The following is a 26,662-nucleotide window of genomic DNA, read 5'->3' as shown; positions in this document are numbered from 1 at the left end:
TGAAATTTGTTCTATTTAGATATTACTTGAGTTAACACTTAAATTTTTAATAGCAAATTTATATTATTGCTTAGAATATTTGTACTTTCTAAATAAATGAATAAGTTTAGCAAATGACTTGCACCAAGATGACAGGCCTATGCAGAACAAGATGTCTCAATGTGTTTCTCTATTAGCATGAACTGAATTTACTGCATATAATAAATTCTATGTCTCAATATGTAGGCATATCTTTCAAAAGTAAGGAAATTAATTTGATAATAACTCCATGAAAAATAAAAAGCATAACCTAGACAGAAAAAAAATCAAATAAAAATTGAATAAAACATTTTATAGTAATATCTTTTGTGCAAAAAAAAAAACATTGGGGAGATTTGCACATAATATGAAGTTAATTACTGTTTCAGGAAACTATTAAGGTTTCATTGCAGAATCTTGTGAATCTTTCACAAAAAAAAGAGACATCAAGGTTAAAAAGATCAAACATCGAGTGTTTATCATACCTTTTAGTCAATCAGTCTTTATTAACATGCAAGTACCATTTGCTGCAAGATACACAGATTTGTCTAGTCTTCATTCCAGTTTTATTTTAATGTTCTAAACTTCAGGTTACTTCTGGATCTAACACAAAGTAACCTACAAAAACTGGTCAAACTTTATTTCCAGCTCTCACCTTTAGAAACCATTATATAGGTTTATGATTGCTATTATTGGCTACTAAGTAGCAGCCTCCCACCATGCTGGGGATCAAACCTAGTGCCTCAAAGCACTCTATCACTGAGCTATATCCCTAGCCCCAGAAGATCTTGTACTTGATACATATCTTCTAAAGTATGTATGTATGTTTTAGATTACTAAAAATACGTGTTTTTTAACTCCATTTAATAAATTGTAAAGTACAATGTTTAGGTTTACTAAGAGAAAAAATTATTTTACGCTTTTTGAGTTTTCCAGAAAAACTGGACTATATTTAGCTAGTCTTAACAATAAGGTGAAGACTTAAGTTTACAGGCCTCAAAATCAGTTTTGTTGTACTAAAACAGACAATACTACCTCCAACTTCAGTAATTCTTCTCCTAAGCCTACACAAAATGCTGTCAGTTTCTCATGTTCTTTGTTTGCTTAAAAGCTGAATGCTTCCTCATAAGTCTGACTTCATAAAACCCACTGATTAAGGTACCATATTTATAGGAACACACTTTAATTAATAGAAGATAATTCATGTACTATATCTAAGTGTATTGTAATATTTTTTTACTACATTGCTCAATATTTTTCATACTTTATAACATTTGATGGAGGAAGACTGGTATTGTTCAAAAAAATCTCGCTTTAAGATCTAGATAAAACTTATAGTAAGTATTTTAAAACATACTTAAACAAGAACTATATTCACGGGGATCTATGAAGATTGAAAATTGCAAAGGAAGCTTGAAAGTTAATGAAAGTACAGTACTTTGGATTGTCCCAAATGCACAATGAACAGGATCTAAGTCGAAGTTTAACTTGTTGACCATGGCTTACAGTTCAAACAGTTACTAGTTGTACCTAGTGATCTTCCAAATTGTTTTTAAATAAAGTTCTTAAATTGTAGCAATAAACAAAACACAAGATACACTTAAATAATACTGCAGTTTATCAAAAAACACATAAGAAATTTCAACTCCCATTCTTTGAATTATAAAAATCAACTTTTGGCTAAGTTATAAACATGTTTATTATGTAATTATTTGCATAACTCTAGTAATGCTATCAGTGGCTATAGATCAGAATAAGTTTTTTTTAAAAAAACACTAAAAACAAAAATACATAGCCCCATTATTTACCTGTAGAACATATTCGTTTATGCCTATATTTCAGCATTTATTGTATCATCGTTCTAATTTTAAAAGTCACATCCAAAGGATAAACAAAACCACCTACAAATTGGCATAATTGTTTATTTCTCAGTTTGTGAAAATGTCCTTAATTTGTTGATGTATGAAACAAATTTTAACTTTGATTGCTATGCAAAAGAACAGAAGAAAATCTGCTTTGCAATTAAATTTGTAGTTCAATTGCATACAGGCAACATGCTATATATGAAAAAATTACTAACTGAACTACAAATATTAAATACTGAAAAAAAATTAACAGTTTATTATAATTTATTTTATTTAACAATCTAGGAAGTTCGCAGCCATCAGTAGTTCCAATGCGATTTCAGGTGCAATTGGGAATTCAGGAATCTCGGTAGAGCTGTTAGTGTAGCGAACCTTGTAGGTAAAATACATGCATACTTTTGATAGCACATGAGATGGAATTTCTCTAAAATTGACCTCATTAGTTTCATTTTCGGCAAACTGACCTGTAAAACAAAAGGATTGTGTATGTTATGGGCTGTGAATAGTGTTCCCCCTCAAATTCCTATGTTGGAGTCTTAGACCTCCTAGTACCTCAGAATGTGAATATATTTGGAGATAGGGTCTTTAAAAGAGGTGATTAAATTAAAATTGGTGGTAAACCAATAACTGGTATCCTCACAAGAGATAAGGACACAGACAGACACTGAGAGAAGACCATGTAAAGACATAGGGAGATGACCATCTAACAAGGCAAAGAAAGAGGTCTTAGGAGAATTCAACCCTGCCTGCTGAGAATTTAATTTCAACTTCTATACTCCAGAATTGTCAGAGAATTAAGTTCTGTTGTTTAAGCCATCTAGTCTGTAGTACTTTGTTGTGGCAGTCCTAGCAAGCTAATAATTATTAAAAGAATAATAATTTAAAAAAATCCTAATTGCCATCAAATTATTTAACTCTGATTTGAATATAAACAACAAAAATCTACTAAAGATAGAGTTTTGAGATTCATTAGACTGAATTTTAAGATTCTAATTCTGTCCTCATGATTTAGAGACTTAAAATAGCTTTTCCTAAAATCTTGGTGGTCTGATTACTGAAGGAGGAAAAAGAAAGAAAAAGCTAAATCAGGAGTCAAGTCTTTACAGGTCATCAGGAGTCCTATGCAGTATTGAATTGCCATGTAAAAATAAAGTCAGGGCAAATCATCGATTTTCTAATTTGGCTCTTTTGGTAATGAGTGAGCACATAAAGAATAAAATCATAAAATAGATGTTTTTTAGCCTTGTGCATGCTAAGCACATGCTCTACCACTGAGCTACACCCTAGCCTGAGAAATATATATTTTAAAAAAATCTAGGGCTGGGGATATGGCTCAAGCGGTAGCGCGCTCGCCTGGCATGCGTGCGGCCCGGGTTGGATCCTCAGCACCACATACCAACAAAGATGTTGTGTCCGCCGAGAACTAAGAAATAAATATTAAAAAAAAAAAATTCTCTTTCTCTCTCTCTCTTTAAAAAAAAAAAAATCTTCAGGCAAGAAAATTGTTTCCTCTTTTAGATTTTTTAAAAATATGATCAGGTAATAGGATTTCCTCGTAAGACATTTCTCTGTATTTACTAATCATTTTCTTTGTGAGTATTTACTAATAATTTATTATCAGTTTTCAGTCATTCCTCAAAAAAATTTTTGGTAGTGCTGGGGGCTGAACACCTTTGTGCATAGCATGTAAGCACTCCACCAATTGAGCTACCTTTCAAGTCCCATTCCTTAGAGAATTTTTAGCCACATGAAAGTCACACCATTTAGTCTTTACTGATAGGGACAAGATTTTTAATGATTTTGCACTATCATATACATTGAATATAAAAAGCATTTAAATCTCAAAATGCATTTTCTGAGGGTTGGGGTCGTGGCTTAGAGGTAAAGCACTTGCCTAGCATAAGTGAAGCACTGTGTTCGATTTTCAGCACCACATAAAAATAAAATAAAGATATTATGTCCACCTATAATTAAAAAATAAATATTTTTAAAAATACACTTTCTGAGAATGTAGTATTTTAAAAAGTTTCCAGTAGGTTTCTACTGGTTGGAGTGAGGTAAGAAGAAAGAGAGTAGGACTCAGCAAAATAAATTTTGGTGTGTCAAAAATTTAAATTCCATCTTTTGAATATATTATTGATAATATATTATTGATAATATAGGTACTTATTAACTTTTTGATACCAGATAATTTTTTAAAGGTGAAATTCATATAACTTAAAACCAAACATCTTAAAGTGTACTATTCAGTGGCATTTATACATTCACAGTGTTATGCAACTGTACCCTCCATCTAGTTCAAAACATTCATTCCCTGTTACCCCCAACATCTGGCAAACACCAGTCTGCTTTCTGTCTTTGTATTTACCTAGTCTGGACATTTCATATAAATGAAATCATTACATATAATGTGACCATTTTCGTTTCTTTCATCGAGCAAGTTTTAGATGTATGTTCCCATTGTAGCATGCATCAATACTTCATTCCTTTTTATACAAATATTAATTTTGGGCTAAATATTTTCCTGCTTCCTCAAAGATTAAAACTCGTGTTTTTAAATTAAAGAAAATAAAGCTTAACAAAAGCAAAAGCTTTCTCATCATAATTTTAAAATAAAATTTTGTTGGCATTTATGATTTCTTACCCCCTAAACTATTTCTTAGCATTGTGCAGTAGGAAGCCTAAAATTGATTCAACCCAGGAGCATTAAGTACCCCTAAAAGCTAGACTGCAGTCCCTAAATACCATTTTCTAGCTGAAGAAAACATGGCTCTTGGGAAAAATAGCACATTCAGGACTGGGAAATACTGTATATGACAAACGTGGGAAATATTACAAAAAATAATATAGCTATCTAAGACTAAGGACACCATGTCCAAAGGACATAGGAACTGGGCTGGGATATGGTTCAGTGGTAAAGTGGTTGCCTAGCACACACAACGCCTTGGTTTTGATTGAGTCTCAGAGCACTGAAAAACAGAACAAACAACAAAACACTATTGTAAGTCAAACTGAGGTAGCTCTTTCTGACACAAAAATGAAGGAATTTTAGCATCAGTGAGAAAGATGGAACCAGGCATAGTGGCATTTGTCTGTAGACCCAGCTCTTGAGAGGCTGAGTTAGTGAGATCATTTGGGCCCAGGAGTTTGAGGCCAACCTGGACAACATGATAAGGCTTCATCACCCTACATCCAAAAGAAAACATCAAATATAATAAGTCAAAAGCTCACAATGATATATCAAAACTCAAAAATAAGAACAAAACACTATGCTATTTGGAAGATGAAGGAGAACCAATTCATTGATTAATGAAAAATTTTATGTACAATGAAAAAAATCCAAGCAATTATCTTGCTTTTCCCACACAGACTTTATTTCAAGGTAACTTAATAGTTTTTTTTTATATATAGGAAAATTCTAGCTAATAAATGCAGAAGAAACCAAAGAATTAGTAAATCACTATTTTTAATCCCAAATGAAGTAAACCTCAATAATAATCACAATGAATTCTAAAGCCATTATATGAAAGTCAGATTAGGGAATTTTTATGCATGAATCAGCTTGACAACCCTGGAACCCACCAGTCAATCCTGACCTGTAAAAGATGTGATATAGCTGGAATGGTGGCGCATACATAATCCCAGCTACTCAGGAGGCTAAGGGAAGAGGATTAAAAGTTCAAGGCCAGCCAGTACAACTTAGTGTAACCTGGTACAAAAGGGAAAAAAAAGGGGGGTGGGTGCGTGCAGGGCCCAAGGATGTAGCTTAGTGGTAGAGCATATGCTTAGCATGTGAGAAGCCCTGGATTCAAACCCCAGTACTGCACCACAAAAAACCACAAAAACAAACAAAAAAAGGCCACAAGAGTTTGCAAGTGAAATGTCAAAATGTCAGGGAATTTCTTGAAATACTCCCAAAATAGGGATAGTAGGTAAAACAAGATACGATGGGCAAAATATTAATAACTACCGAAGTTTGGCACATGGAGGTATATTACACCATTGCATTTCTGGTTTTGCTTTAAAATTTTCATAGTAAAAAAATATAGATAAGGAATAAGGGATTCAAGCAACTGAAACAATTTTCATATAGATAAACAGAATAGAGAGCCCAGAAACAAACATGCACATCTCTGGTTAACCAATTTTTATCAAGGGTACCAAGAACATTCAAGAGGGAAAAGAATGGTTTCTTCAATATACGATAGTAGATATCCTCATGCAAAAGAATGAAGTTTAACTCTCACCCAACACCATACACAAAAATTAATTTAAAACAAAAAACCTAAGTATTATAAGAGCTGAATTCATAAAACTCCTAGAAGAAAATGCAGGGGAAATCTAACTTAATTAAATCTTCATGTTGTTGGATATGGTTGCAGAAAAGACATAAAAACAAAAATCAAACAATTATACTTCATCAAAATAAAATAAAACATACGCTTCAAATGACACTATTTAAAAAAACAAACAAAAAAACTAAAGATTTGATAGAGTTTAGTGGTAGAAAGCTTGCCTGGCATGTGCGAGACTGGAAAATGAAGGAGGGAAGAAGAAAATAGGGGGAAGGGGCTGGAGATGTGGCTCAAGCGGTAGCGTGCTCGCGTGGCATGCGTGCGGCCCGGGTTCCATCCTCAGCACCACATACCAACAAAGATGTTGTGTCCGCCGAGAACGAAAAATAAATATTAAAAAAAAAAAAAATTCTCTCTCTCTCTCCTCTCTCATTCTCTCTTAAACAAAAAAAAAAAGAAAAGAAAATAGGGGGAAGGCAGGAAGGCAGGCAAGCAACCCATGGAACAGAACAAAATATTTATTTGCAAATTATGTATTAGATAAGGGACTAATATCAAGAATGTATAAAGAACTCTAACAAAGCTGGGCATGGTGGCATAGGCTATAATCCCAGCAAATGCAGGAGGTTAAGAGGCCAACCTCAGCAACTTAATGAGACCCTATCTCAAAATAAAAAATAAAAAAAGACCAAGGATATGGCTCTGTATAAAGTTCCCCTGTGTTAAACCCTTGGTACTAAACAAACAAACAAAAAAAGAAAACCAAAACAGCTGGGCACATGGGTGCACGCCTGTAATCCCAGCAACTTGAGGGTCTGAGGCAGAAGGATCAAGAGTTCAAAGCCAGCCTCAGCAAAAAGCAAGGCATTAAGCAATTCAGTGAGACTCTGTCTCTAAATAAAATACGAAAAAAAGAAAGGCCGGGGATGTGGCTCAGTGGTCGAGTGCCCCTGAATTTAGTCCTCAGTACCAAAAACCAACAAAAGCCAACTCTTACAGGCTGAGTGTGATGCACATCTATAATCCCAGCTACTCGGTAGACTGAGGCAGAAAGATTGCAATTAAAAGCCAGGCCGGCCACTTATCGAGACCCTGTCTTAAAAATAAATAAAAAGGGACTGGGAATGCTACTTGGTGGTGGAGAGGCCCTAGTCAAACAAAACAAAACCAATAAAAACTTAAAAACAAGCAAACAAACAACTCTTAAAACTCAACACCAAAAATGGGAAAAAGGCTTGAACAGACATTGACATTCCTCCAAAGAAGATATATATGAAAAAAATACAACATCATTAATTATTAAGAAATGCAAATCAGAACCACAGTGAAATATCCCTTCATACTCACTAGAAAAACCGACAACCAAAAAGGCAATAATACATAATAATATAGGCAATAATACTTATTGGCCAGGATACATAAAAACTGGAACTCTAGTATACTATTGGTAGAAATGTGAAATGATTCAGCTTCTGTGAAAGGAATCTGATAGTTCCTCCAAAAGTTAAATGTAGAATTACTATATGATCATACAGTTCTACTCTTATATATACATGCAAAAGAACAGAAACCAAGTATTCAGACAAATGACCTGCATACAAATGTTTAAGGCAGCACTATTCATAGTAGCCAAAAGGTGGAAACAACCCAAATATTAATCAACTAAGACAAACAGATTTTAAAAAGTTCTATATTCACACAATAGAATATTATTCAGCCATAAAAAGGACTAAAGTAATATATATGTTACCACATATATGAACCTTGAGAGCATTAATGTCAAGTGAAAAAAAGCCAGATACAAAAGGTCACATAGCATGACTACATTTATATGAAATGTCCAGAATAAGAAAATTAGAAAGCATATTGGTTGTCAGATGTGGAAAGGTGAGAGGAGAAGAATGATATGTAGCGATAGCTTAATGAGTATGGGGTTTTGTTTTAGAGTGATGAAAATGTTCTGCAACTAGGCTCCACAACATTGTGAACATAGTAAATGGCAATGAACTGTACACTTTAAAACAGTTAATTCTATACTACGTTTTTTTTTTAAATTTATTTTTAAGAAAAAAATGTTAAAAATAGAGATCTGGGAGATATTGAACTTCTAGAAATAACCTTTCTATCAAACTAGAACAAAATCACTAGAATCTACAGTTAAAAAGTTGACAATGGAAACTAAATGTAAAAAAAATCAAACCTTCCTATTACCACATAATCAATTTGTTTTTGTTGAAATTTATAGGGTAAATAAATGAAAACAGAAAATGGCACACACCAATTTTTTTCCCAATACAACACAACCAGGAAATAACATTAGAAGACTTTTTCTTTAAATAGGACTCATTTGATTAAACTTAAAAAAATACATTTATCAAACATTAAGGAAAAGAACTACTTACCTGGGCCACTCAACATGGCTTTTATTGTTCCTGATGTTAGTGCATGTTCTCTTTTTACAATAAATTCATGACCATCAGAAGATATTAATTTGACATACATGGCATCAGGGCCTTCACAGCCACCATAGGTTTTCTCTTCTCCATCTAAAGTTGGTAGTAAAATGATTATTTTTTTTAAACTTAATTGAAATGATTCTTGAATCACACTAGTATACTAAAACCAAACAGTTTCACTAAGGCTAATATTTGAGAAATTCAAGACAATAAACATTTCTGGAAGGTAACAGCCACTGAGACTTCAAAGTTTTTTTTTCCTTTTTTTCAGTGCTGGGGATTGAACCCAGGGCCTTGCTCATACTAGTTAGGTACTCTACTACTAAACCACACCCTCAGCTCCAACTTTAAAGTTTTTAACACCTTGTTAAATATTTTCCACTGTCAGCATAAACTCTAGATCAAAGGATATATTAGATGAAAACTTACCAATCTTTTTCAAGGAGGTACTGACAAAAAAATTTTTTTTGGTTGCCAAAGCAGCACAATCAAATGTGAAGATAAAGATAAAATATTAAATAAATGACTTAACTCTATTTCCTGATATACTTTTCTAGAATTGCATAGTGTTTATATGCCAAGTCCCAAATTCTATAAGTTAAGCCTTCTTTTACTTGCTTTTATGTATTCCTGATACATAAAAGCAATCTTTTTTAAAAAAAATATTTTTAGTTGTAGATAGACACAATACTTTTATTTTATTTGTTTATTTATATGTGGTCCTAAGGATTAAACCCAGGGCATCACACATGTGAGACAAGTGCTCTACCACTGAGCAACAACCCCTGTCCCCATACAAACAATCTTAAAGACATTTACTGACCAATTTAAATTATTGCATGGTTTAACATAATGAATTTAGACAGAATCAGTCTTTTAAAATTCAAAGTAGAGGGAACTGGGTGTTGTAGCTCAGTGATAAAGTGCCTACTTTCCATGCTCAAAAGCCCTGGGTTTGGTCCCATACACAGCAAAAAGAAAAGAAAAAAATTCGAAGTAGAGATGAAAACAGAGAATGCATACTACCAGTTACCCTCATTGCTACTGCACTGGTTTCAGCCACAGTAGTCCACTCAATTTAACTTTTTTGTGGTACATATATACATATTTTTGGTATATCCCCTTAAGATCTTTTCTCACATACATACCTTTTACAATTCTGTACCATCCCAGAACTTTATCTTTTATGGTTACTAACATATCTTAAAGCTTACTTTAAAAACATAGGAGGGCTAGGGTTGTGGCTCAGTGATAGAGCGCTTGCCTAGCATGTGTGAGGCACTGGGTTTGATCCCCAACACCATATAAAAATAAATAAAATAAAGGTATTGTGTCCATCTACAATTTTTAAAAAATCTTAAAAAAAAATCTTTAAAAATCCACTTACCCATTTGTTAATAGTTAACTCAGAAAGCCCTAAAACTAAGATTAATAAATATTAAAATCACCTATTGCTGCAAAAAATATTTACTCTGAATATAATCACAAGGACAGACAAATTTAAATTGAAGAATAGTCTTTAAACTATTGGCTTACTCTTCAAAACAAAGTCATGAAAAGTCCTTCTCCCCACCCCTCAAAAAGTAGGGAATTGTTTAAAAGAATGAGAGAGACAAGTTAATGCAATAAGTGATCCCTGACTGGATTAACAGATTAAAATAAGCAAACCTGCTGTGAAGAATACTATTAAAACTGTTGGGAAATTCTGAATATGGACTAAATTAGGAGATAAATGCTTAAGTGTTTAGGTGTGAAGTGTTATGTAAGTCTTAAATGAGTACAGAAAAACACAAACATGCAGAGAAAGCAAATTGAGGCAAAAGATTAAGCATTCAATGAAAGCTATGATAGTGTAATTAATTTTTCGTAATAAAGTCTGGGGGACTTATAAAGATGTAAATAACTTCTAAATGATAAGACTATTCAAGCATACAGAATTTTTAACAGTTATTGTCAATGTCTAAGAACAAAACTAAAAAGCTATCAGTTATTTCAATTTATGCTTCTAATTCCCACCCCCAAATTAAACCATTTTATATTTATTGAGGAAGTTTCAAATTTCTTTTCCTTTTTTTTTTTTTTTTTTTGCAGTGCTGGGTTTTCAACCCAGGGCTTCACACATGCCAGGTAAACGTTCTACCACTGAGTGCTCTACCACTGAGCCACGCCACAACCCCATGAGCCCTCAAATTTCTTAAGGTACAATTACTCACTGCATTTTACCAATTTGATCTGGCACAATATTTTTACTGATGTGCCTTTCAGGAACATACAATAAACGCAAGTCTTAACTTAAACAACTAATTTCAGTTTACTCTAACCATTTTCTTACTTGCATTCAATGACTCTGAAGGTCTGTCTTTGAGAAGAAAAAATAGCTTCTACTAATTGAAACACAAAATTTTCTTTACATAACTTACCCATTATGTTCTTATAAATTCTAGTTTGGTTCCACAGGAACGTGAGTAGTTTCCTGAAAATTTAACAACACCACAATAAGATTAATGTTTTTGCTCACTGTTATTTAACACATTCTTGGTGTTAACAGTTTAAGGACTCTCCTTCTTATGCATGGGGGTCATAACTCCAACATACACTTCTATCAACCAAGTGAAGTATATCAAAATGCTTTGTGAATTGATCAGATGGGGATTCTGAATTGTAGGAAGATTATTTAAAATAGAAGTATAATAAATAACCATTCTAAATTGGGGGTTGGTGGTACTAAGGGGAGGTTGTAAAGTATCTGCCATGTTGAGTTAATACACATGCAAAAAAGTACAGCATATTAAAATGCAAACACGCATCATAATGATAAAGAAAAATGCTACACTGAGATAAGGCAGTGTTTCTTCATTATCATTATTATTTTTGAGTAAAGGTCTCAGCCAATAATCTAAAGAAAACTATGGTTCTATTGTAGAACAGAAGGATTTGGCAGACCATTGTCCCTCCTTTCTGGAAAATAGCCTCTAAACCCTTAAAATTTCCCTAATGATAACAGTGTCTTTGTTATTCATTATTCACCTACTTTATGGTAACCAATTGACTGGACGGCTTCTAAATATTGTAAGCTAACTAGAGGACTCAGGCTGGAGGAATTTGAGGACCTTGGAAAAAGACTTCAGACGGAGGGGGCTGAGGATTGAGTTCAACCTTTTTGGTCATAATTCCATCAATCATGTCTACATATTGGGAACTCAATAAATACCCTGGATACTGAACCTTGTGCTTTCTTACATGTCCATGTGCCAGCCAGGCAATGACTCCTTACTCAATATGGTAAGGATACCAGAAGCTCTGTATCCTGTATTTACTATATAGTGGTAGAAAGTAAGCAAATATTGGTTTCAATGAATGACAACATGATATACACAATAGGAAGAAGCTTCCACAAAAATTTTAAAAAGACAAGACTTGGGGTCTGGGGTTGTGACTCAGTGGTAGAGCATTCACCTAGCACATGTGTGGCCCTGGATTTGATCCTCAACACACGTAAAAATGAATAAATGGAATAAAGGTATTGTGTCAAACTATAACTAAAAAAAATATATTAAAAAAAGACTTGTCTTCTACTTATATTAAGTGTGTACATCTACATAATCTTAGTCTTCCATTCTTTTTGTTTATAGGCTACCCAAGATCTGAAATTTAACAACAAAATGGTAAAAATACACAGTTTGAAGCTGGGCATGGTGGCGCATGCTTGTAATCCCAGCGGCTCGGGAGGCTGAGGCACTAAGCAACTCAGTGAGACTCTGTCTCTAAATAAAATACAAAATAGGGCTGGGGATGTGGCTCAGTTGTTGAGGGCCCCGGAGTTCAATCCCCAGTACCCACCCCCTCCAAAATATATATAATTTGAAAAATCTTAATATTTCCAAAATAACAGATTCCTAGAAGAAAAAAAAAGAAAGGTCGGTATCCCAGCACCCGCCCTTCAAGTAGTTTATACTTTGTGGTACTAGGAAGTGAACCCAGGGCCCCACACATATTAGAAAAGTACCTTACCACTGAGCTACACCCGCAGCCCAATAATTTGTATTTTAACAACATGACAGCATTTCTTGAGTCTTTTTTATACAAATATTATTTGTCACCAATAGGTAAATAGCATATCCTGGAGCTGGGTTTGTGGCTCAATGGCAGAGTGCTTACCTAGAATGCCATAAGGCCCTGGGTTTGATCCCTAGCACATGCACGCATGTACACACACATATTCTAAGAACTTACTAAGCAATATTTTAATTCTAGCCTTAAGGAATCAAGAAAATGAAACATGACATTTTAGTATAAGAACTTGGGAGATATCCGATCAAATCCCTCTGTTTAGGAAAGAAGATATTCAGAAAGCTTGAGTGATTTGCTCCCACAGTGACATAGTGGTAGAAATCAAATCTCTTGAGCTGATGGTGGGAGCATATGTCTGTTGTACTAGTTACTAGGGGGGTTGAGGCAGAAGAATCACTTGAACCCAGAAGTCTGAGGCCAGCTTTGACTACATTGTAAGACCTTAACCCCCAATCAAACCTACTTTAGCCTTGAACACTCTAAACAGGAACACATTTAAAGCACTAGTTTTAATGTGAGCTAAAACAGAGAAAAAAGGCAAAACTGGCATATTATATTTTAACCAACAAATTGTGGATCTTTAATAATTGGTAAAGATTGCAATAAATGCTTTACAGACCGTATCTTATTTAAATAACAGCTCTTCTACAGAATTATTGTTCTTAATTTAGAGACTGGGAAACAATGAAGAGGCTACCACTTACTCAAAGACTTCTACAACTTAAGCAACAAGATTTAAACCTTGGTAAGTTTGACTTCACAGCTCATATTCCTCATATTCTACTTCTTTTCCATTGTTCTACACCTCCAAGATAAAAAATGCTGGCTCCAGTTAAACTTATTTTCTACTTCTCTTGAGAGCTGCTGATATAAATCCTTAGGTAGTTCTCTAAGCTTTAAAAATAGTACTATGCCATGTTATAATAATAGGCAATTAAAATATTCATCAATGTCATTTTCTTCTTTTTACAGTACTTTGTAATCTTTCTTTTAAAAAGAAAAAAATTCTAGAAAGACTTGAAGTACAAGAATTTCAAGTTTCAACTTTTCTATCTGGACAATTTCCAGAGTAAAACATCTAAAATGTTTATTTAACTAGCAGTAGCTAAGCAACCATGCAGTCATCTTAGAAGCCCTTTGGGTAGCAACAGTTTCTCTACAGACTTAATATAGTAAATCAGTTTTACCATTTATACAACAGAGATTAAGAAGGGAGGAAAAGGTTTACCGTCACTAACAGAGAAAAGACTAAATCAACATTAAGAATTAAAATTTCCTAATTCTTAGAATTTAAAAATATGTGAAATGTAATTAAGTTTGTGACCCATGAATTACTTGTAGAAATGTAAGTTTGGAGAGGAAAAAAAAATTCAGTTTGAATATTTGTTGGATAACTAAGCTGAGTTCTGGGAATATGAACTGAACAGGTTAAACATGGAGGTCAGGCATGGGGATGTATCACAGTGGTAAAGCACTTGCTTGCATAGCATGTGTAAAACCCTAGGTCCAATCCCTAGCACCACCACAAAATAAATAAATAAGAAAAATTGCTTGGTTGCAATACTAATCACAAAAAAATGCAAAGTTTACTTTTAAAACCATCTAAAATTAAGTGGAGGAGGCAGGGATGGATAACACTAAAGAAATGGCTATACAGTCTTGGAAAGCATCAATAGTATCAATTAAAAAACTTTGTGAAATTTATCTTGGCATTTACATTACAGAAACACTAGCACTGTGTGCAAAGGCAAGGAGAATAGTTACCACAATATGTACTCATGAGAAAACTAAAATGCTTTAAAAGATTCATCAATTAGGGAATGAGCTAAATGAAAATATTATACCCATAGTTTGAAATATTGTGGGTCTGTGAATAAGGTAAAAGTCTATACATAATGACACAAAAGGCCCACAAAATAAACCAGACTTTTTAAAAGGTATGTTAGAATGATAAATACAGTTTGATGTCCCTTAGGTAACAGAAGTGGCTTCTCACCTTCTAATCTTCTAATTTGCAGATAAATAAGAATGTGTTGGGGCTGGGGATATGGCTCAAGCGGTAGCGCGCTCGCCTGGCATGCGTGCAGCACGGGTTTGATCCTCAGCACCACATACAAAAGAAAGATGTTGTATCCGCCGAGAACTAAAAAAATAAATATTAAAATTCTCTCTCTTTAAAAAAAAAATGTGTGAATACATGCTCTAAAGTGTATGACTAGAAAAAGGTCTTGAAAGATATTCTCTAAACTGATAATAATCCTTATCACTGGCATAAAGACTGGTAAAGAGAGACATAGCCAATAGAGAATGTAGGCTTGTCTGAAATATTCTTCTAAACGGAGTATCTATTCATGTATTTCATCTATGACTTAAAATTGATTTTTTAAATGCCCCGCAAAAGCTCCTATGTCTTTAATGCTTTGATTCCCCAGTTGGTGGCACTATTGGGAGGTTGTGGAAACTTTTGGAGATGGCTTTTCATTAAGTTTAGGCTTGTCTTTAGCTCCTCTCTTGCTCTCTCTCCCTGGTCTTGGATGCCATGAGGTGAGCAGCAATGCTTTACCACTCCTTTGCCATGATGCACTGCCTCAAAACAGGCCCAGAGAGATGGGGCCAAATGACCGCAGACTGAAACCATGAGCCACAATAAATTTTTCCTCCTTTAAAGTTGATTTTTTTTTAGGTATTTTGTCACAGCAATGAAAAGCTGATAAATGGTTGACCTGATGATTCTTAACTTGATGTAAGAATGTAATGATCTGGAGTCACACGCTTCCAATTCCACTCACTCAGGAGACTGAAGCAAGAGGATCACAAGTTTGAGGCCAGCCTCAACAACTGAGCAAAATCAGTCTCAAAAAATAAAAAGAAGCAAAGTATGAACCCTGTAACAGACACAGTCATGTTAAGTAGTCCTTAGATATAATGTGAATGATGTGATGGTCACTAATTATCTATGTTTTGGTGGGTTACATCTGTTTCATAGCAAATTGCAAATAGCAAAAATAAGTATGGCTTTTCTGAATCCTTATACCAGTAAGTAAATCAAAGCATATGTATAGGAAAAAACAAAAACAAAAACAAAAAAAACATGGCTAGAAAGGAAAATCTCTTCAACATATGATTCAGGAATAACTAGATAGCAATCTGGAAAAGAACTGTTATTCTCCCCATACATAAAAATCTATCTGAGATATTTCACAGAGCTAAATGTAAAAGGCAAAATAATAAAGCTTCTAGAAGAAAACAGAGCATTTTCATAATATTCATGTAGGCAAAGATTTCTCATAAAAGATACTAGAAAGCACAAATTTTAAAAACTGGATTCCTTAAAAAAAAAAATAGCAAAAACACCCATTAAAAAAACAAAAAATAGAAAAAACCAAAACAAGAAACCCACAAGCCATGAAGAAATCAAAAAGCAAACTCACAAACTGAGAGAAAATGAGCATTTCCCTATATGTACATCATACCTCAATTTAAAAAATATAAGGTGAAAGTAAAAATTATTGATTTCTGAAGTTGTATCTCTTTTTGGGAGGGGGTGGGAGGGTTATGGGGAAATTGAACTCTGGGGCACTCGACCACTGAGCTATGTCTCCAGCCTAATTTTTTTTTTTTTTTTTTTTTTTTTTGAGACAGGGTCTCACTGATTTGCTTAGAGCCTCGCCATTGCTGAGGCTGGCTTTGAACTCCACCTGTCTCAGCCTCCTGAGCTACAGGGATTACAGGCGTGGGCCACCTAGCCCACTGAAATTGCAGTCTCTCTCTCCCTCTTTTCTAATTTTTTAGTAGGCGGACACAATACCTTTATTTTATTTGTTCATTTTTATGTGGTGCTGGGAATTGAACCCAGTGCCTCACATGTGCTAGGCAAGCGCTCTACCACTGAGCCCCGACTCCAGCCCCTGAAGCTGCAGTCTCTCAACTCCAAAGATGTCTTCAATCCAGGAAGGTTTTCTGTCTGATTAACCTTTCCAAAGACATACTGACATTACCCCAGATTTAATAGAAATGTAGATTCTACCAGAGGAGGATGGGGAGTTTGTTTCAAAGCAAGTAATTCTGAGGTACAAGGCTGCAATAGAAAATTTGTTAAGTGAACAGCCATAAAAGGAAAATAGCTTTTGATGAGTCTCAATGGATGAAGATGTTTTTATCAGGCTAGACTATAAGGAGAGAGTGATCCAGGCGGAGTAATGAGCAAAGTCAAACAGCTTGGATGGAGGGCATACAGCATAATTCAGTGTTGTTGGAAACCAGTTTACAAATTCATTCCTTCAACAGATATTATTTTTCTTTTTGCTATATTGGGGATTGAACCCAGAAGTGTTCTACCACTGAGCTATCTCCCCAGCCTTTTTTATTTTAAGACACTAAATTGCCCAGGCTAGCCTTGAACTTCAATCCTCCTGCCTCAGTCTCCCCAGTAGCCTGGATTTAGGTGTGTGCCACCATGCCAGGCTAGAGGATTTCTTACTGAAACCTTATAGCATAAATTGGATCCCCACTCCTGTGCTCGCCTGGGTCCACTCTTCTGCCCTTAGTTAAGGGAGACCTGGTGGCTGCATGTTTAGATCCCCACAGTGCCACTCTGTAGACTTAAATTGTTCCATCTCAGCTTAAAGAATAAGAATATTAATACCTACCACATGGGTTGGTATGAACATTTAATAATAATACACCATTGCAGAGATGTCTGGGTTAAGTTGTCCAAGGTTGACTAAAATTGTACCTTAGAATTTTCTACCTTAATAACTAGATATCAGTTACCTTTAATTACTAATTAGTACTTACCATTGTTAAAGATCTTTGAAGCAGGCTCCAAACATTTTCCATTTAACCTATTACAACTCATAATTTGAAGGATAAGAAATCATTCTTTTGAGCTAAAGATGAACAAGTTTGTTCTACAACAACTCAGGGTTTATACTGTTTTGTTTCCTGAGAACTGGAAAATAAACTCTCGAATATTTACCCTTATCTGGATTCTCCCCTAGGACCTTCAGTGTCTAAACATATACGTTAGAATTTTCCACAGCTCAGTATAAGGTGACACTAACTTATCACAGAAAACATTGCTAGGTCCCCACTCTATCTTCATCTGTGATGCCTGATATAACTTTTATGTTTGACTCCAAATTAAGACTCACTAATGTGGCCCCAGATCATACAGGTGAGTTGGGTGGGGTAGATAGGGCCTGGGAACTTTTATGGTACAGAATAGCTCAAATACTGGCCTGGGTGTCAAAGATGAATCCTCCTGGAGTCATATTTAAGGGTTCTTAGGCTCATACAAATGCTTATTCAACTTACTGAAATTTTTTCCCCTTTCCTTTCCTTTTCTTTCTTTTGCTGGATATGGAACCCAGGACCTCATGCATGCTAGGGACCATTCTAAGTGCTTTTCACTTTCTACCACTAAATTCTATTCCTCCCACCAGGACTTTTTAGTGGTACAGGAGATTGCGCCAGAGGCCCTTTATCCCTGAGCTATTTTCCAGCCCTTTTTGTTTTTATTTTTAGAGACAGGGTCTAAGTTGTTGAGCCTGGTCTCAGGTTTGGGATCCTCCTGCCTCAGCCTCTTGGGTCACTAGGATTATAGGCATGCACCACCACACCCAGCTCCTTCAACAAATAGTTATTGAGGGTTAGCATGCCAAGTGCTATCCTAGGCATTGGGGACACAGAGAAAAACATTAACAGAAGATTCTCATGGAAAGAAAGGTGGGGACAGAAGATTAAAATAGAAGTGTGAGATAGAAGAAGAGCTATGGGGAAAAGTAAAGCAGGGTAAGGTGAGTAGGGAATGGGCAGAGAGGAGATGAGGCTGGTATTGCATTCAGGGTGGTAAAGACAGGCTTCACCAACACTGTACAAGAGACCTGTACAAAGTAGGGAGTAAGATATGGTTATCTGAGGCCTGAAAGAATGAATCTTTGAAAGAAGAGAACACCAAGACACCAGTTTGGCCAGAGGAGTGAGTCAAGGAGAGAATGTAGGAAAAGAGGTCAGAGATTGGGGAGTTGGGCCTTATGAAACAAAAGAGTGACTGATAAGGAACACAGGCTGAGATACAGATTTTTAATGCCTAATTTAAGAACACAGGGGAAGATACATAGTCCTTTGTAACACTATCCTCTTTCATTTCTCCTACCTAACCATTCTAGTATTGTTTTCTATCATCCCTGAAGACTTGATTTTAGCCCTCCACATAAAATAGTGCTTAAACGCAATTGACCTTTGCAGATTCCTAGCTATGTTACCTTGGGGGAAATTATATAACCTTTCTGTGCCTAAGTTTCTATAACATGGGAATACAGAGTCTACCCCAGAGCCTTAAAGAATCAGTTTATGTAAAAAGCACTTAGAATGGTGCCTAGCACAGAGCAAACACATCGAAACACTAACTTCTATGATTATTTCCAAACCAGAGGCTCACTCATCTATGCCTATCTACATATGAACACGTATGTATATATGTGTATAGACACACACACTCTTCTAGATGCTTCAGATAATCTGTGGACAAAAATAAAGACACGTTATTTTAGTCTTTATTTCCCAGTCTGGAAATTACATTTTAGTGTGGGAGATAGCAATCTTTTTCTGTAAAGGGAAAGATAATATTTTATACTTAGCAGGCCAGGTCATAAGCTCTCTGTCACAACTACTCCAACTCTGTGAGTAGAAGGCAAAAGCAGCAAGACAGATGTAAACAAATGAGTATGGTTGTGTTTCCACAAAGTTTTATTTACGGCAGAGAATTTTGAATTTCACATAATTTTTATTATGAGTTATAAAAATTTTCTTTGAATTTTTGTTCAATTGATAAAAAATGTTAACAACCATTTCTAGTTCTTAATCTTAAATCCCTCAGTCCTAGAAACTCATGGATAAGAAGCAAAAGAATCCTAAACCCTTACTTTCTATCTTGAGACCATATTAGGTTAAGAGACAGGATTTCTGATTCTTGTCTCCCAAATGAAGGAAATAAACTAGATGTGTGTCAACAAGTCCCTTCTAGCGCTACCATTTTAATGCCTGAGTCCATCTTAAGTTCCTCCTTGCCCTTACAACTGCCTATAACTCAATTTCCCATCTTTATTAAGTATTTATCCCCACACAACACAGATTTTTTTTGGAGGGGGGGCAGGTGGGGGTGAGAGGGTACTGGGGATTGAACTCAACCATTGAGTCACATCCCCAGCCCTATTTTGTATTTTATTAGAGACAGGGTCTCATTGAATTGCTTAGAGCCTCGCTTTGAACTCTCGATCCTCTTGCCTCAGCCTCCTAAGCTGCTGAGATTACAGGTGTGTGTGAGCCCAGCTACAATACAGAATTTACTGAGCACTGCATGTTCCCTCTGAGTGTTTGCCTCACCCTGTAATCTGCCTAATCACCTTTTTAAACATCTCCAGATTCCTTTGTTTCAGTTTGCAAAAAGTATGAGCAGTTATTTCCAATATATTGTGTACATCTAATCATAGATTCTGTACGTTATAAAATCATTTAGAAGAACCTTTAGAATGATGGGCTAAAAATACACTGAAATAAATCACTTCAATTCCTTATCTTCCTACCTACAACTTACCTGCATCTATACACCATATACTATTCATGTTTTTGTTTCAAAAGTTGAATAAAAAATATAGATCTTGTCCACAGTCAGCTCTTCCATTAAGCACTGAGTCCTATACCTTTTCCCCTAAGGACTTGCTCTTGTCATTATTCACATCCTCACGCCCTCCAACCCACCATCCACTTTTTTCATTTGGTTCTGGGGACTGAACCCAGGGCCCGGAAAATGTGCTCTACCACTAAATTATACCCCTAGGCTGCCATCCACTCCTAAACCCACTCCAATCTGACTTTTGGCCTATCAATTTGCTCAAGAGTCTCGTCATATCAAATTTTGCATGGTCACGTGGCCAATTTTTAATCCTCACCTTATTTGTTGCAACTTTACATAACTGCCTACTCCCTTCCTTGAGATATTTTTTTTCCCTTAGTGCTCCTAATGCTATACTCTCCTGTTTTTTTTTGACTTTTATCACTTGTAGTTTTCTGCCTTATTCTCTATTAACATTCGCTTGATGTCCTCCAGTACACAGATTTAAATATCACCTATAAAACAGGATTTCCAGATTAACTTCCTAGACTGGCTTCTCTGTTAAGTGCAAGTTATGAACCTCTAACATGCCTTCTCACATATTCTCAGCTATCTTAATATTCAAACTCAACAAGTTCCATATAGAACTCCCGAGACTTCTCTCAGAAACCATGGTCCCTTTCCAGTCTTCCCCATTTTGGTAAATGGTACTCAAAAGATGCTCAACATATGATCATTCAGTTTTTTTTTTTTCTTTTGTCCCTAGGGTGAACTGATTTGACTCCAGCTTCAAATTACATTCCAAATCAGACCATTTCTCATTTATTTCTAACTCTATACCTCTAGTTCAAGCTACCATATCTCAAATAGAATACTTCAAAGCCTACTCATGAGATTGTTTCCCCATTTTCTTCCCAGCTGGTCTGTTCTCCACCCAGCAAACTACCATCTCAAGCATAAATCAGTATCACTTTCCTGCCAAAACCCTCTAATGCTTTGACTTCTCATTACAGATAGAAAGAGGACTATAAGGCCCCAATCTTATTTATTTCTTGTTAACTTCTCTCACCTCATCTTGTACTACTTCTCCTTTACTATGTTCCACTTACCTTGATCTTCTTAGTATTCTTTGAATAGGTCAAGTTTACTCACATCTCAAGGTCTTTGCATTTGCAGTTGCTGCTGTCTGAAAAATTCTTCCTTTAAGTCTTCCTTAAGACAGCTAAAACATCAACTCCTCAGAGAGGTCTTCCCTGATTAGTCTATCAAAATTAGACATTCCCATCCCAGTTACAATAACCCCTAAACTTGATATATTTCCTTTAAGCACAACCTGAAACTATTATTTGATTACTTATACATATACTCTCTTTTCTCAAGTTCTTTGAGGGCAGGCCTGAAACAGTGACAATAATAGTAGATTCTCAATAAATATTTTTTAAAATTTGAGGCACCACTGGATGAGCTATGTCTGACCTTATATAATAATGGAACAATAAATCATTTAGGGTGGCAGGTTAGCTGAAATGCATAAACATATAAGAGCATAAATTTAATTTGCAGCATTTGAAAATTATACAAAAAAAGCGCACTAAACTAATATTACTTTAGAACTCGATATATGGGGCTGACTATAATTTCTGGGTGTCAACTACTGCTTAATTTTCTTACAGAAGTACCATCTAGTAGTGATAAAGATTCTCTCCTTTTGAAATAAATGTGTAATTTTTTGAATAATAGTTTAATTAGACAAAACTTTACTCCCCATGCCCATGGTACTGAGATTGAAACTGGGAGTTCTCTGCTGAGCTACATCTCTAGCCCTTTTCATCTTTTGAGACAGGGTCTCACTAAATTGGTTAGGACCTCCCTAAGTTACTAAAGCTGGCCTTGAAATTATAATACTCCTAACTCAGGCTCTGGAGTTGCTGGGATTATAGGTATGTGCCACTGTGCTTGCCATCACCAACCCCTTTATCATTTAAGGCAGGGCCTCACTAAGTTGTAGAGGCTAGCCTCAAACTTGCAATTCTCTTGCCTCAGTCTCCTAAGATGCTGGGATTACAAGTATGTGCCACCATACTTGGCTAAACCTTCACATTTAACAAAAAACAGTTTTTAAAAATTTAAATAGGAAGCTGGCGGTGTAGTAGAGCACTTGCCTAGCACATGGGAAACCCTGGGTTCCATCCCCCAAACTGCAAAAAATTAAATAAAAATAAATACATAAATCAACCCAAGATAAAAATGAAGTAGAATCCTGAATCATCACAACAAATATCCATGATGGGAAGAATCACAGCTGTTTCCTTGCCATTATATCTCTAGAAAGAATAAATTCACTTGTGACTTCTTGGTTTTTATCCAAAAGAATAAAAGTCAACTAAAGCAATACATGCATACCTATGTTTATAGCAATAGGAGTGCAACTCACAGTAACCAGGCTCAACAGATGAATGGACAAAGAAAATGTGGCATATATTCTCTGCATACACATCATGGAGTTTTATTTAGCTTTAAAAAATAAGTAAATTATGTCATTTGCTGATAAATGGATGGAATTTCAGAACATCACGTTGAGCAAACTAACCAGACTCAAGAAAGTCAAGAGCTGTTATGTTATATCATAGATATTAGAGAGGAAAAAAGGAATCTGGTAAAAATAGAAAGGAGACCAGTAAGACAGAGGACAAGGACCACCAGGAGGGCAAAGAGAGGTACTGGGAAATGAAATTAACCAAATCATGTTATGTACACGTACAAATATGTCACAGTGAAACCCACTCATATACATAATTACTATATAACAATAATTTTTTAAACACATGTGAACTGTGATTTTTCACATGATTATAACGTAAGTGAGATTAGATATTTGTCATTTTAGGCCACTTAAAAAGGAAAAAGAAAATAACTGGAGATCAAAAAGCAAATTTGGAACTTTAAAAACAAGTTTTTGTTTGTTTGCTTTTTATAAAGACTAAAGATTGGATTGCGGTTGTGGCTCAGGGGGCACATGTGTGAGGCACTGGGTTCGATCTTGAGAACCGCATATAAATAAATAAACGTATATTTTAAAAAAGACTGAAGAGTTCAGATACTTTCTACACTGAAAGACATGCTCAATAGAAATGTTCACACTAAATGACCCAAATTCCACAGTTAAATGCTACTAAAGAGATTTCAGTAAGAAATCAATTGGACACTATATTTGATACCTTCTTTCAGTCAAGAATGGATGTAGATGCACGAAAACCCCAACCAACCAAGTCAGGCAGAGATCATCCAAGGAGTTGCCTGCAAGGTAAACTTTATTCGGGGTCCCGCTGCAGGAAGAGTGAAGACCAACTCCTGGACTAGAGACTGACTTCAAGACAAGAATGAACTGAACGCACATGATTAAAGAAAAAGACGAGAGGGATGCCATACTCCTCTAACTCCACCCTCCCCGCGCTCAGCCCCGCGAGGCCCAATCTCGCCGGCAGCCTCCCCTCCTTCAACATCTTTCCAAGCCCACCGAGGGGCGCCAGTAAAGGTCCCGCCAACCTCCTCTCCCCTCCCCCAAACCAAGAGCTGGGGAGGCCCGGGAGGTTAAGAGCTTCCGTTCCTTCCCCGCCCAGATGGGAAGGGGTGAGAAGTGGGACTGTGAAACCACCCAGTTCCAGCCTCCCTCACTCTCCACGCGCACCCGCAGCTTGGTTCCCGCCCCAACCCGACACTCACTCGTCAGCCTCGCAGCCACCGCAGCTGAGTCCCCTCGTACCGCCACAGCCCCTACTCCAGGGCCACCCCCCCCACCCCCAGCTGCCTGCCCCAGTGGGTTCCGGGGCAGTCGAAGGAATTACTTCCGCCGGGTCAATGCCGCTTTCTGCGACGGGCGGGAGATTAGTACCTGGTGAGGCTTGAGACGCCGTCCTTTGCCCACGGGTCTGCAGGAAGTGCGTAGCGTCCCTTTCCTTCCCCTTCAATAACTCAGGCCCTCCAAAGAGACGTCACTGGCAAATCTCCACCAGTCCGATTCTAGATATTTTGGATTCCCAGCATGCCGCGCCAACCTAATCCAATTTCTACAAAGGCTCTCGGGAATCTTAGGCAGAACTGCACCTTGGGACTTGGAGTTTTTCTGGAGGGTTGCTGTTGTTGGTATTTGGCCCCAGGCAGCGGTGCATCCTGGAACTTGTAGTTTCTTGTGCTGCACGTTAGGATTTCGGTAGTGGTAGAGGTTTTGCTTGCCTCTGGTTTGTGGGTACGCTTGGAAGTGGAAGATAGTGCGACGGAGATTGAGACGTAGGAGTGGGTTTCCCATGCTAATAAAATCGTGCTCTTAATGAAGCAGCAGCTGCCTTTTGAAAAGTTGCAGGGCGTGTTGACGAGCATCTCAACGGCTCGCTTAATCCGCTAGCTTCATTTCCTTTTTTCCCGGTACCGCTCTGTGTTTACTGAAAACTAGCCACACCCCCACTCCCACTCTGAGAGCCGTTCTCCGCCCCCAAGTCTAGTCTCCTGGGTTTGTAGATTTTGAGCTCACTCACAGAAAGTCCAGGCGCTTTGATGCTCAATTTAGGAACCATATTTCCCATCCCCGCCCCCCACCCCCGGGCTTTGCCCACCCCGTCTCCGAATGCCCTCATCTTGCATTCTTTCGAACAGCCTTTCCTTTTTACTTGCTTTCCTGTGGTTAGATATAGGCACCTTTCCAAGAAGGCTGAAACAGCTAAATTAAGTTCACCCTCTACTGCTTTTATGGAGTGTGGCATGAAGAGGATGTTGGGCTAAGGCACTCAACGTTGCAAGTTACTCAGCGAGGCACTGTTGTGTAATAATACCCACAAAAGGAAACTAGATACACGGGCGACTCAGTTTCTTTTTGAACTGATTAATGACTTTTGCCTGAAAGGCTTTTTTTTTTTTTTTTTTTTTAAGTGTCAGTGCTGGGTAACAAGCCAGGGCTTTATGCATGCAGGTCAGCATTCTATCACTGAGCTACATCCCCAGCCCTAAAAGGCTTTTTAAAATTTATTTTGGTCAGAAAAAGATATTGTATTTTTAGAATTAATCTCCAGAATAGAACGTGCTGCCCTATATTAACTTTTCAAAGCCTTTGCAGAAATAATACAGATTTTGGCCGTGCTAGTAGCTCAAGATGGAGTTTCATGAGGGTGGCGGGGGTGCAGATGAAACTGAGGGAAAAACTGTAATAAACAATCTAGCTTCACTGCTTTTTAGTTACTTGCTTTTAATCATCAATTTTAAAAGTCCCATAACTAAACAGTATATTCCCATTAGCTTTGTTATAAATAACACCTCTGATACATGGTTTTTTAAAAAACATTTTTGTTAGTTATTGATGGACCTTTATTTATTTATTTGTTTATATGTGGTGCTGAGAATGGAACCCACAGCCTCACACATGCTAGGCAAGTGCTCTACCACTAAGCCACAACCCAGCCCCCAGCCCCCCCCCAATACAAGGGTCTTAATGATAATAATTGCCTAAATTGTTTTCCAGGAACTTATAAAGATGCCTTTGTCTATCTCCAACTGGTTAAAACCACTAATCCTGTGTTTAGGCCTGTGCAGGTGTCCAAGGGTGACCTTTGATAACAGAGGGGTAGCACTCACAGATCACCTGAATGCTGCTATTCTCCAGAATGAAGAGTTATGGAGTTTGATTATATGTGCATAGACCACTGATTACTTCACTTTTCCCTGCCCATAATTGCCTTTCCCCATGTCTAAGACCACCCTGTTTCTTTTTTTTTCTAATATTTATTTTTTAAAGTTTAGGTGGACACAATATCTTTCTTTTACACTTATGTGGTGCTGAGGATCAAACCCAGTGCCCCATGCATGCTAGGAGAGCACTTCACCACTGAGCCACAACCACAGCCTCATGACCACTCTGTTTCTTGAACCTATAAATACCTTTCTCATTGTTTGGATACGAAATGACCCCTAAAAGCTCATGTATTGAAGACTTGGTCCCTAATGATCAATGGTGGAGCTTTTGAGAAGTGATTGGATCATAAGAGCTCTAACATCATCATGATGGATTCATAGCTGAATGGATTTATTGGAGGGTAGTGGAAACTGTAAGAGGTAAGGCCTAGTTGGAGGAAATAGATTACTGGGGTGTGTCCTGGAAGGATATATCTGAAACCATGAACCAAGAGAAATCTTTACTCCTTTAAGTTGTTTTTCCCAGGTATTTTTGTCACAGTGACAACAAACTGACTAACACAATTCTAGATCTTATCCTTGGAAAGGAAGATTTGAGTCTAATTTTCCTCTTTCCACATGATTGGCACCTAGTGAATAAACTCTTTTTCAAAATTGTTTTGT

The 26,662-nt window shown here is 36.5% G+C and overlaps 1 protein-coding gene across 3 annotated transcripts; it reads right to left on the bottom strand.

Annotated features, from left to right (window-relative positions):
- Positions 1–1,926: 1,926 nt before the first annotated feature.
- Positions 1,927–24,371, bottom strand: Eloc (elongin C). Of its 3 annotated transcripts, XM_078017019.1 has the most exons (5): positions 24,213–24,371; positions 11,055–11,107; positions 9,064–9,083; positions 8,581–8,724; positions 1,927–2,347 (listed from the first exon to the last, which is right to left on the bottom strand). In XM_078017019.1, the coding sequence occupies exons 4-5, from the start codon at positions 8,678–8,680 to the stop codon at positions 2,157–2,159; spliced, it is 291 nt and encodes a 96-aa protein (XP_077873145.1). In that variant the 5' UTR covers positions 8,681–8,724; positions 9,064–9,083; positions 11,055–11,107; positions 24,213–24,371; the 3' UTR covers positions 1,927–2,156. The 3 variants fall into 3 exon arrangements, with proteins under 3 accessions (XP_077873145.1, XP_005335890.1, XP_005335889.1); XM_005335833.5 differs by lacking the exon at positions 9,064–9,083 and having other exon boundaries at positions 24,213–24,370; XM_005335832.5 differs by lacking the exons at positions 9,064–9,083; positions 24,213–24,371 and adding an exon at positions 24,044–24,175.
- Between the last annotated feature and the right edge of the window lie 2,291 nt (positions 24,372–26,662).

This window comes from Ictidomys tridecemlineatus, chromosome 7, assembly GCF_052094955.1.
Source record: "Ictidomys tridecemlineatus isolate mIctTri1 chromosome 7, mIctTri1.hap1, whole genome shotgun sequence".
NCBI lineage: Eukaryota > Metazoa > Chordata > Mammalia > Rodentia > Sciuridae > Ictidomys > Ictidomys tridecemlineatus.
This window is presented reverse-complemented; position numbering and strand designations above follow the sequence as displayed.